This window comes from Oncorhynchus mykiss, chromosome 5 (assembly GCF_057628025.1).
Source record: "Oncorhynchus mykiss isolate SJ-2025 chromosome 5, ASM5762802v1, whole genome shotgun sequence".
Lineage (NCBI taxonomy): Eukaryota > Metazoa > Chordata > Actinopteri > Salmoniformes > Salmonidae > Oncorhynchus > Oncorhynchus mykiss.
The window spans coordinates 26,612,295-26,625,204 of record NC_143026.1 but is presented as its reverse complement, the minus strand read 5'-3'; the positions used below and the strand labels follow the sequence as shown (position 1 = coordinate 26,625,204).

Here is a 12,910-nt window from a genome sequence, read left to right as displayed (position 1 = left end):
CTGTAGGCAAACATAGAATCACTACCATGCTAACAGTCCATTTGTATCACATTTACATCAGGGCCATATCAACAGTCACCTCAGAATAGCACTGCTGATCTAAGATGACCATATAATCTTGTTCAGTACTCTGAGATGCTTTGTGAATATGGGCCTAGAAGGACTCTCCAATTATCTAGTCTATGCCAGGCCAGTGTCTCCATGCATGTCCACCACTCACCCATCATGATGTCCTTGGTGACAGACTGCAGCACCACCTCCTCAAACACGTTCTCCACCAGGATGAACTGGGAGAAGTCCTCAAAGATCAACTCCTGGAAGCGAGGGAGGTCCTGAGAGGTAGGAGATGAGAGGTTACAGACGAATGCACTTAACATAGACAATGTCCCAAGTGGCACCCCAGTCCCTATATAGTGCCCTACTCTTGACCAGAGGTTATAGGGTTCCATACGGGTGGCTAAAGTCTGAGGGGTATCACTATATTCAGTGAGCCTCACCAGATGGAAGGAGGGAGAGAGCTGCTTCAGCATGTAGGGGATGATGATCTGTAGCAGGGCCTCTTTGAAGAACTTCTTACGCACCGTGCTACTGTCATAGTCATATTTCTGACAGGGACAGAGAGGGATAAAGACACAAGACCTTAGACTCTTTGATCCGTGATGGCAAGGGTTGCAAAATTCCATAACCTTTCCCAAATTCCCAGGTTTTCCGGCCTCCTGATGGGAATATTCCTGGTATCAGGTGGGAAATATTGAATCCTCCAACCAGAATTTCGGGAAAACCTTGGAATTTTTGGAAAGTAACTGGAATTTTGCAACCGTATTGAGGGAGAATCTATTCATTCATTCAATCAATCCAGTCATTCGCCTTCATCCTAATCCACCCTCAGACTAACTAACGAACCTTAAGAACTCTGTCTTGACAGCAGTGGATGGTCTTACACAGGTCCTCTCCTCCCTGGATCTTTCCCTCCAGACTCTGGTGGAGCAGATGCTCAAACGTGTACACAGCATTATCCATTTGCTGTTACAGAGGAGAGAGGACATAAGTGATGGGGGGGGGGGGGGGAAATAATAATTTTATTGTTGACACACTTGTTTGCCATTAGCCAATTAGCATTTCTCAACAAGTTCAAAACATGTGAATGCATCCAACTCGTATTTACTACTTCACAACTAGAAATTACCACCTTCCCACTTTGTTATGAACACAGCATCAGAGCTTCAGAAAACTAAAGTGTTGGTAGTCTGGTGTGGCAGGGCACATCCATGCCCACTATGCCTACTAGATGGTGGGATTTGTGGGTTAAGGTCTCACCTCTCTCATGAGGATTTGAGCCCTTTGGATGAACACGGAGGGGCTTGACACATCAAACCTCTGCTGCAGTCCCTCCAGATTCAGCTGCTCCACCTTCTCATAGCAGCTCTGCATCTTCACCGGGTGGAACGCCAGCATAGAGATCTTCTCCATGTGCTGAGATAGGGGCGAGGGGAAAGACGGAGAGAGAGGTAGCGAATGAGAAAGAGGTGGGGGTAGGTAGAGAGAGAAAGGGTAGGGGAGCGAGAGAAAGATTGGGGGTTAAAGACAGACAGACAGAGGGATGAGGACTTGGCACAAAAGACAATCCCCCAGGGTCCCTGCGAACCCCTCTGGTGTGTCCAGTCCGGTGGTCCACTCACCTCCGCCAGTTTGTCCTTGCCCCCTCCGTTGAGCGTGTTCTTGCTGACCTCCACCAGCTCTCTGAAGAAGACGTCTCGGACCTCGGAAAAGCCTCGGCTGGTGGGCTCCATCAGGGCCTCCAGGATGGAGCTGAGGAAGGGCTGGACGCTGCCCCGCAGGAGCTGCCCTGCCCTGGGCAACACCAGAGCTACAGAGTGGGGAGACATTGGGGAGTACTGTTAGTCACCCTGGTGGTCTGTAGACAGTAAACACCCACACTTCCAGACCACAGTATTACCCAGAGCATTAAACTCCACACACAATGGAGTGGATCCGAGACCAGGCTTTGTGGAATCTAGCTCTGACTGCATCGTTTCGCCCAAGGTCAATACTTAAAAAAAATACAAAATTATGAAATGGCCCCCTTTGTAGTTACGTGCCTCTGCTGAAACCATACCTTTCTAATAAACGTTAATCAAATACAACCACCAACTGTTTGCTCATTGGTGTTACGCTAAGATTTCAACTCAGCGCAAATGCGCATGTGGCAATTGAATCTCAACAAGGAAAAAGTCAGTGGCGGTATTTGATTAACGTTTAATGAAAAAGTATGTATTTCTGCAAACAAAGAAAGGCATGCAACTCCAGAGGACGAACAATGGTACGCGGTTGGCGTTTCATAATTTAAAGTTAGATTCCACAAAGCCTTGTCTCGGCTTACCCAAAAGCATCAGACTGAAAAGTCCGGAGGAAAGCAAGGGTGGGAACAGGCTCAGGGAACAGAACACTAAAAATAATGACATTATTTGAGGAACAGAACTCGAACCGAAAACGAAAGTGATCTATACTGTTCCGGAACAAAGCCGTTATTTTATAAGCATGGAAACTGGTTAATAACGTTATTTTATAAGCATGGAAACTGGTTAATAACGTTATTTTATAAGCATGGAAACTGGTTAATAACGTTATTTTATAAGATGGAAACTGGTTAATAACGTTATTTTATAAGCATGGAAACTGGTTAATAACGTTATTTTATAAGCATGGAAACTGGTTAATAACGTTATTTTATAAGCATGGAAACTGGTTAATAACGTTATTTTACGTTCCGGGCATTTTTTTCCCAGTCACACAAAAATCTTAAAGCGCCTACGCAAAGCCCTCACTCCGTCACTCAGAAACGTATTCCAGCGTCTGCCTGCCAGCTGGAAATATTTGCTACTGTGTGTGTGTGTGTGTAGGTTACCTGCCCCTCCACACTGAAGCATAGGTTACTGTAGCCTCCTGACAACATTACATAGATTACTGTAGCCTCCTGACAACGTTACATAGATTACTGTAGCCTCCTTACAACGTTACATAGATTACAGTACCCTCCTGACAACGTTACAGATTACAGTACCCTCCTGACAACGTTACATAGATTACAGTACCCTCCTGACAATGTCACATAGATTACAGTACCCTCCTGACAACGTTACATAGATTACAGTGCCCTCCTGACAACTTTACATAGATTACAGTACCCTCCTGCCAACGTTACATAGATTACAGTACCCTCCTGACAACGTTACAAGCCTGATTCAGAAATTAGGGAGAGATGTTTAAAAGAATGTATTAACTTTGTTCAATGCTAGTTAAGGATACTATAGTTATCACGTTTCACATTGGATTTATGAACTACAAAAAGGTAAGACGTGTTTTTAATTTTAGTGCTGCTCTGCACACACAAGCCTGTTAGCTAGCTCTGGTTAGTTTGCTCTGGTCCAAAGTTAAACCAAATCGAAAGTTGAAAGACATTTAAAGTTCCTCAATAGATGCCGCTCCTCCATCACATAGTGGACCTGTGAGCCCTGAGCCCGGTCTGAAGTGTACCAGTGGTATAAAGTGAACATTGGACTCCAGTGACATCTAAGGAATGCAGTCCTTCAACACTGGCTCCATGGGAAACAAATCACAAGAAAGAAAAAAAAGTGCCCTTTTTCTTTTTATGTGGAATGGTGACGCTGCTAGAATAAAATAGTGAAAGATGCTTTAGGGTTAAAACAAGCAGGCAGACAAGAGCATGAGAGAGAGAGAGCTAAGATGAGGTAAAGAAAGAGATGGGAGTAAGGGAAGAGAGAGAAAGTGGGAGAGAGTAAAGAAACAGAGTTGACGTTTGAAATGTGAGAGGGAAAGGGAGGGTCAGTTACAGTACAGGATCCCTCTGGTGGCAATTGTCCATAGAAATTCACTAGTAACATGATGCCATAGTCTAATACTGTAGTGTTACTCAATGTGTGCATCCCAAATGCCACCCTATTCCCTATATAGTGCACTACTTTTGACCAGGGCCCATAAGGCTCTGGTCAAAAGTAGTATACTATGTAGAGAATAGGGTGCCATTTGGGATGTAGCCAGTAACTGGTCTTACTGCTTTACTGTGCCAATAAGCCCTTCGCTCTGTACACAACAAACCAAAACCACTACAAATGACAAATAGTAGGCACTCTAACAATGGACATTACAGACGCTAAGACTGCAGAAGTAACACAGTGTGATTTGATTAGGATCTCTTTTAGTCCCGATTGGGATGAAGTCTACATATCAGTAAGTAGTGTTTTCTATGGGTTCCGTGTGTGCATGTCTCTCACCGCGGATCTTGCCGCTGACGTGTTCCTTGGAGGTGATTATCTGGTCCATATCTGTGCGTAACACTGTGTCTAGACGGGATGTCTGAACCTCACAGGCCTGGACTAAAGCCTCATACTGAGCCTGGGTCTGAGACAACACCTGCTTATACACCGCCTCAGAGATCTGTAGAGGGGGAGAGAGAGAGGTTGAACACACACACTGCATCCCAAATGGCACCCTATTCCCTACATAGTGCACTACTTTTGACTGTGGCCCATAACTAGTGCACTATGTAGGCATGTCAAATGTAATGCACTATTTAGGGTGCCATTTGGGATGAGGACCATTTGACCCGGGCCCGTGACATTAGCTGAACCATACAGTGGCAAGAAAAGGTATGTGAACCCTTTGGAAATACCTGGATTTCTGCATAAATTGGTTATTACATTTAATCTAATCTTCATCTAAGTCACAACAATAGACAAACAGTCTGCATAAACTAATACTACACAAACAATGATACGTTTTCATGTCTTTATTGAACACACTGTGTAAACATTCACACTGCAGGGTGAGAAAAGTATGTGAACCCTTGGATTTAATAACTGGTTGACCTTCCTTTTGGCAGCAATAACCTCAACCAAACGTTGTCTGTAGTTGTGGATCAGACCTGCACAATGGTCAGGAGGAATTTTGAACCATTCCTCTTCACAAAACTTTCAGATCAGCAATATTCTAGGGATGTCTGGTGTGAACTGCTCTCGAGGTCATGCCACAGCACAGCATCTCAATCGGTTGAGGTCAGGACTCTGACTGAGCCACTCCAGAAGGCATATTTTCTTCTGTTGAAGCCATTCTGTTGATTTAATTCTGTGTTTTGGGTTGTTGTCCTGTTGCATCACCCAACTTCTGTTGAGCTTCAATTGGTGGACAGATAGCCTAACATTCTCCTGCAAAATGTCTTGATCAAAGGAAAAATGAATTGCCAAGTTTATGATAGCAAGCTGTCCAGGCCCCGAGGCAGCAAAGCAGCCCAAACCATGATGCTCCTTCTACCTTACTTTACAGTTGGGATGGTTTTGATGTTGGTGTGCCTTTTTTTCTCCACAGCAAGTGTTTAATGTGTTTCTTTCAAACAACTCAACTGTAGTTTCATCTGTCCACAGACTATTTTGCCAATAGCGCTGTGGAACATTCACGTGCACTTTTGCAAACTTCAGATGTGCAGCAATGTTTTTTTTGGACAGCAGTGGCTTCTTCTGTGGTGTCCTCCCATGAACACCATTCTTGTTTAGTGTTTTATGTATCGTAGACTTGTCAACAGAGATGTTAGCATCTTCCAGAGATTTATGTAAGTCTTTAGCTGACACTAGGATTACTCTTAACCTCATTGATCATTCTGCGCTGTGCTCTTGCAGTCATCTTTGCAGGACGGCCACTCATAGGGAGAGTAGCAACAGTGCTGAACTTTTTCCATTTATAGACAATTTGTCTTATCGTGGTCTGATGAACATCAAGGCTTTTGGAGATACTATTGTAAACCCTTTCCAGCTTTATGCAAGTCAACAATTCTTAATCTTAGGTCTTCTGAGATCTCTTATGTTGGAGGCATGGTTCACATCAGGCAATGCTTCTTGTGAATAGCAAACTAAAACTTTGAGTGTTTTTTATAGGGCAGGGCAGCTCTAAACAACATTCTCCAATCTCGTCTCATTGTTTGGATGAAGAGCAGATCAAATTTGATGACCAATTTATGTAGAAATCCCTGTAGTTCCAAAGGGTTCACATACTTTTTCTTGCCACTGTAGATAGATAGCTTTTAGGCTTACATTAGCTACAACTTTAGCGTATTGAAGTTAACTTACAACAAACCAGGCTTCATTTGACCAATATCATGCAAATCATTACATGAAACATTTTTCATTGTGCCTGAAAATGTTGGTAATTCACTGGGGAGTTGCTGCTTGCAGTTCCTGCTTGCCGTGTTCTGAGATTCCCTTAAAGCTACAGCGACCAATTTGAGAGTAACAGACTATTACAGCAATTCCAGGTAAAATATCTATAAAACAAGTCTCAAGTATAAGGTAAATGTCTATATATTTCAGCTGTTTCAAAAACATTGCTCTGCTATTAAGATTTTTACAATAGGAGCAAACATTTCTCTTGGATACTATTTTGTTTACATTAACTGCTTGGCGGGAGCAGTCTCACACGCGGAGGTGGCGTAAGAGATGTGAAAAATGAATCAAGATTCTAGTCGTTACACTATTGTAATACGTCTAGCCGCGGGTAGTTTTTCCTATTGCTCTCGGGAATCTATCATAGTGTAAATTCACTCTGTAGGGAATAGGGTGCCATTTGGGACGCCGGCTCAATCAGCAATGTGGTTAGGAATGGTAGGTTCAGGAGTTTTCCTGACTATGTGACCTGAATGGGAAAAACTTAACATGTGGTCGGGGGAAACTCCAGGTTCTAGGAAAGAACACAGTGCAGAATGTAGGAGGGACAACAACTCACCAGCATCCAGTTCCTCTGTCGCTGTTGAATCTTCCCCTTTAGACGAGGACCAATCAGATTCCTCAACTCTGGATGGAGGGTCTCCATCACTAGGTTGGCTAGGATCTACACACACACACACACACACACACACACACACACACACACACACACACACACACACACACACACACACACACACACACACACACACACACAAACAAAAGCAAACACTTTATGCATTATCACTTAAACACTCTTTAAAGTGTGTGTAGGAGGTGTCTCTATAAATAACCCAGAGGAGTAACTAGTGGTTGGCAAAACTTGGCATTAATTAAATTAGAATAAGACTTCAGAGAAGCCTTGTTGTTTGAGTCAGGTGTTTCCACAACAGAGAAAATGACATGGTGTTGTGTCAGTTGTGACACTTCAAACGGCAACAAACACACAACTCAACCTATGGAGTGCAGGAACAGCTTCTGAGTCACCCATATGAATGGGTTGAGTGGTGTGTGATTCTGAGGATTTAGTACATGAGTCCATGGAAGTGGGAAAGAGGGCAGTGATGTTGAACCACTACAATGAGAAACAGCATTATGTGGCTCCTCTACAAAACATAATAATAACTAAATGTATGAGTAAGGTGCAGTTCCCAATACAAGGTACCATACAATACAACACCAAATAGTTTAAAAGGCGTGTAATAGACTGTTCTGTGAAAAGTCAACTGAATTAAAAACTGGAATATCATATGTATTCAGTGCTATGGTATTGTCTCCCTAATCTCAGCACCCACAACTCCATGAAATACTATTTTCTCTCTAAAATGCAGTAAAATACTCACACACTCCAAAGAAGCCCAACATGCATAAATCTGCTGGGAGTGGGTTTGTCAGAGGGCCAGTTCTCCATTTCCATTAAATGGAAAATAATACAGGGTATAAATAAGATCTAAATATTAAAAACACAGCATTCAGTCAGTATCATCTAAACGTGCAGTGGTCTTGGCTGCAGATTACAAAACCATAACCATGTGTTTTAATTGAATATGCTTGGACCAGGGCTTGACTTGGACCACTCTGCTTTAGACCTAATTGAATAACCGTCTCAATGCGGTCCAGGCAGCATATTGGAGCTGAACAAAGTGGCTAGATACATGACATGCAGAAGATGTTTTCCTGGAGCATAGATGTCCATATAAAACTACTGTGTTGGTGAGGTACAGTTCATATTTTAGGATGCCTGTGATGCTCTGGTGCATGAAACACACTATTAGTCCTTCCAGGACAGCTGTTATTATACTGAGCAAACATAAAACGCAACATGCAACAATTTCTAATTTTACTGAGTTACAGATCATATAATGAAATCATTCAACTGAAATAAATTATTCAGGCCCTAATCTGTGGATTTCACATGATATAGATATGCATCTGTTAGTCACAGATACCTTTAAAAAAAGGTAGGGGAGTGGACCATAAAACAAGTCAGTATCTAGTGTGACCACCATTTGCCTCATGCATCTCCTTCGCATAGAGTTGATCAGGCTGTTGATTGTGGCCTGTGGAATGTTGTCCCACTCCTCTTCAATGGCAAAGTTTTGCGAAATTGCTGGATATTGGCGGAATCTGGAACACACTGTCATACGCGTCGATCCAGGGCATCCAAAACATGCTAAATGGGTGACATGTCTGAGTATGCAGGCCACGACAATGGGCCTCAGGATCTCGTCGCAGTATCTCTGTGCATTCAAATTGCCATCGATAAAATGCTATTAAAAAGTTTGTTGTCTGGAGCTTATGCCTTCCCATGCCATATCCTCACCGCCACCATGGGGAACTCTGTTCACAATGTTGCCATACATGTGGTCTGCGGTTGTAAGGCCGGATGGACGTACTGCCAAATTCTCTAAAACGACATTGGAGGCAGCTTATGGTAGAGAAATTAACATTAAATTATCTGTCAACAGCTCAGTGGGACATTCCTGCAGTCAGCATGTCAATTGCACACTCCCTCAAAACTTGAGACATCTGTGGCATTGTGTTATGTGACAAAACTGCACATTTTAGAGTGGTCTTTTATTGTCCCCAGCACAAGGTGCACCTGTGTAATGATCATGCTGTTTAATCAGCTTCTTGATATGCCACACCTGTCAGGTGGAGTGGATGGATTATCTTGGCAAAGGAGAAATGCTCACTAACAGGGATGTGAACAAATTTGTTCCCAAAACTTGAGAGAAATAAGCTTTTTGTGCTTATGGGACATTTCTGGGGTCTTTTATTTCAGCTCATGAAACCAACACTTTACATCTTGCATTTATATTTTTGTTCAGTATACACAGGGCCATGATATTGACATGATAAGTCTTGGGTGCCTGTCCGAATAGCACCCTATTCCCTATAGTGGACTAATTTTGTCCAGGGCCAGTTTAGGGTGCACTATAGAGGGAATACGGTGCCATTTCAGATGCAGACCTACTGTCTAATGCCCAACACTTGGACCCCTTTAGAGTTTAGTGTCTCATTTCTACTGAGTAAGTGTGATCACTTCAGAACTTCACAGAGTAACAGTGTCCCGTCCCAAATGGCACCCTATTTCCTTTACACTGCAATACTTTAGGAAGTGAAACCAGAGTGATTTGACTCAGGGAATGACACCACTTAGTCCCTACTTGTACCTTTACAATGGTAGCAAGCAAAAAAACAACTCCCACAGTAGGCACAAACAGGTCGACAGTGGGAAGTATTGATAATCGGGGGAAGAATATGAGTGAAATGGAGCTCTTTAAGGGGAGACCCCACTAAGAGGAGCAGGGGTTTAGGATCACTTACAGAGGAAGGTGGTGAGGTACAACATGTTCTCTACACTGTTTTCTCAGGGGAAGAGTATTTTCTCCTTCCACATGTACTCTCAGATAAACTGTCAATCCTCAACAAACAGCTGTGAAATACAGACCGGCTGCCTGACTGACATCCATCTTGGCCACTGACCACTCAAGAGGTTTGGCTAAGGCCGGGAATGACCTGCTGTAAGATTGCTCCTGAACTTTGGTTAGCGATCTTGAATACAGTACATATACTGTAAGGTGTTAGCATCACTAATTCAGAATACATTCAAATGAAATGAGATTGTTACATTTAGTCAAAGTCCCCAGCTCCATAGTGTTCCTCTCACCTGTGGTGGCCCTCCACACATCATGTCCCAGGTGCCGTAGTGTCCCTGAGCTTGCCTGTGGAGTCGCATCGCATCTGTGAAGGCCGGGGTCTGCACCCTGCACTCCTCTGACAGACCTGGAGGGGGCACCAGAGAGCACACATTTTGGATAGGTTGGAGCTTCTGCAGTGGTGGTGTTTGACATGTGTCTGTCCAAAAGGTGATAGAGAAATTTGAAAAATCTATTCCCTTTCACTTTCAGGAAGTAGGCACTCACCGTGTGGGTTGGTTTATGTGGTGAAAATACACCAGCACTCAAAATCAGGGGATCCTGAAATGAGGATCTGTTTCTATTAAGGTCTCTGTATTGTGACACCGTCTAAAAGTGAGTGTGTTGAGAAGTGTGGCCATGAACTGAACAGCCACAAGCGGATGTGCCTGCCTCGGTCTGCCATATGGATTGACGGATGAGACAGAGTGCCACAGCATGTATACAAAGAATACACAACACGCAAACACACAAGCCAGTTGATTAGGTACATCCATCTAAAACCAGGGCAGACCCCCACCACCCACCCACCCAACCCCCACTTGCCTTACATGTGTTGGAAATGTTTGTTACGCAATTGGTATTAAGGGACCTAACAAGTGCCAGAAAAACATTTCCCACACACCAGTACACCAGGCTGGATGGGCCATGGACTCCTGCTGCTTACACCAAGTCCTGACTGCCACCAGCCTGTACCATAGACACCAGGCTGGATGGGCCATGGACCCATGCTGCTTACACCAAGTCTTTACTGCCACCAGCCTGTACCATTGACACCAGGCTGGATGGGCCATGGACCCATGCTGCTTACACCAAGTCTTTACTGCCACCAGCCTGTACCATAGACACCAGGCTGGATGGGCCATGGACTCCTGCTGCTTACATCAAGTCCTGACTGCCACCAGCCTGTACCATAGACACCAGACTGGATGGGCCATGGACTCCTGCTGCTTACACCAAGTCCTGACTGCCACCAGCCTGTACCATAGACACCAGGCTGGATGGGCCATGGACTCCTGCTGCTTACACCAAGTCCTGACTGCCACCAGCCTGTACCATAGACACCAGGCTGGATGGGCCATGGACTCCTGCTGCTTACACCAAGTCTTTACTGCCACCAGCCTGTACCATAGACACCAGGCTGGATGGGCCATGGACTCCTGCTGCTTACATCAAGTCCTGACTGCCACCAGCCTGTACCATAGACACCAGGCAGGTTTGGGCCATGGACTCCTGCTGCTTACACCAAATCCTGACTCTGCCATCAGCTTGATTCAACAGGACCCGGGATTCGTCGGACCAGGCAATATTTTTCCCCTCCTCAATTGTCCAGTGTTAGTGATCGCATGCCCACCACGCTTCTTCTTGATTTTAGTTGATAGGAGTGGAACCTGGTGTGGTCATCTTCTGCAATAGTCCATCTGTGACAAGGACAGATGAGTTGTGCATTCCGAGATGCCGTTCTGCACACCACTTGTTGTACTGCGCCGTTATTTGTCTGTTTGTGGCCCGCCTGTTAGCTTGCACGATTCTTGCCTTTCTCCTTCGACCGCTCTCATCAACGAGCTGTTTTCACCCACAGGACTGCCACTGTTTTTTGTTTGTTGCACCCTTCTCGGTAAACCCTAGACACAGTGCACAAATGTGACAGGTGGGATCGAACTACTACAACCCTTCACGGAATCAGTAGAGGATGGCTCTCAGCTTAGTAGAAGCCAAGCTACCTACTGGGAAAGGACTGCATAAAGGAGACCCCTGCTAAATATAACCAAGAGGTATAGCCATACATGGGAATAAATTATGTCTGGCATAAGCTCCAAAACCAGCATCACATATCACTTCATGACTCCACAATAGTCAAGCATACAGGAAAGGCTCAACTTGAGTGTGAGTGTCATTGATGTCGTGTAGTCATGTAGCAACAGTGGTGGAAAAAGTAACCAATTGTCATACTTGAGTAAAGGGAAAGATACCTTAATAAAAAATTACTCAAGTAAAAGTCACCCAGTAAAATACTACTTGAGTAAAAGTCTAAAAGTACTTGGTTTTACATCTACTTAAGTGTCAACTGTAAATGGAATTGCAAAAATATACGTACATATCGAAAGTAAAAAATAATTTCAAATTGCTAAACAGTGCTTTCAGAAACTATTCAGACCCCTTGATTTTTTTCTCCACATTGTCAGGTTACAGCCTTATTCTAAAATGGATTCAATTGTTTGTTTTTTCTCTCAATCTACACACAATACCCCATAATGACAAAGCAAAAACAGGTTTTTAGAATTTTTTGCAAATGTATTAAAAATAGAAAACTGAAATATGACATTTAGATAAGCATTCAGACCCTTTACTCAGTACTTTGTTGAAGCACCTTTGGCAGCGATTACAGCCTCGAGTCTCCTTGGGTATGACGCTATAAGCTTGGCACACCTTTATTTGGGAAGTTTCTCCCATTCTTCTCTGCAGATCCTCTCAGCTCTGTCAGCTATTTTCAGGTCTCTCCAGAGATGTTCGACAAGGTTCAAATCCGGGCTCTGGCTGGGCCCCTCAATGACATTCAGAGACTTGTCCCGAAGCCACTCCTGCGTTGTCTTGGCTGTGTGCTTAGGGTCGTTGTCCTGTTGGAAGGTGAACCTTTACCCCAGTCTGAGGTCCTGAGCACTCTGGAGCAGGTTTTCATCATGGACCTCTCTGTACTTTGCTTAATTTATCTTTGCCTCGATCCTGACTAGTCTCCCAGTCCCTGCCACTGAAAAACATCCCCACAGCATGATGCTGCCACCACCACGCTTCACCTTAGGGATGGTGCCAGGTTTCCTCCAGACATGACGCTTGGCATTCAGGCCCAGTTTAATCTTGGTTTCAGGTCTGAGAGACCTTTAGGTGCCTTTCGGCAAACTCCAAGCGGGCTGTCATGGGCCTTTTACTGAGGAGTGGCTT

At 44.2% G+C, this 12,910-nt stretch overlaps 1 protein-coding gene across 1 annotated transcript in view; it reads right to left on the bottom strand.

Annotated features, from left to right (window-relative positions):
- Positions 1 to 12,910, bottom strand: part of LOC110523506 (protein Niban 2) — a 38,159-nt gene that overhangs the window by 2,603 nt on the left and 22,646 nt on the right. Inside the window, exons 7-14 of the mRNA XM_021602258.3 lie at positions 9,943 to 10,058; positions 6,790 to 6,894; positions 4,293 to 4,455; positions 1,680 to 1,867; positions 1,318 to 1,473; positions 904 to 1,023; positions 498 to 605; positions 221 to 332 (exon numbers count right to left, since the gene is read on the bottom strand). Coding sequence (XP_021457933.3) covers positions 221 to 332; positions 498 to 605; positions 904 to 1,023; positions 1,318 to 1,473; positions 1,680 to 1,867; positions 4,293 to 4,455; positions 6,790 to 6,894; positions 9,943 to 10,058 — 1,068 coding nt within the window. The remainder of the gene's footprint in view (positions 1 to 220; positions 333 to 497; positions 606 to 903; positions 1,024 to 1,317; positions 1,474 to 1,679; positions 1,868 to 4,292; positions 4,456 to 6,789; positions 6,895 to 9,942; positions 10,059 to 12,910) is intronic.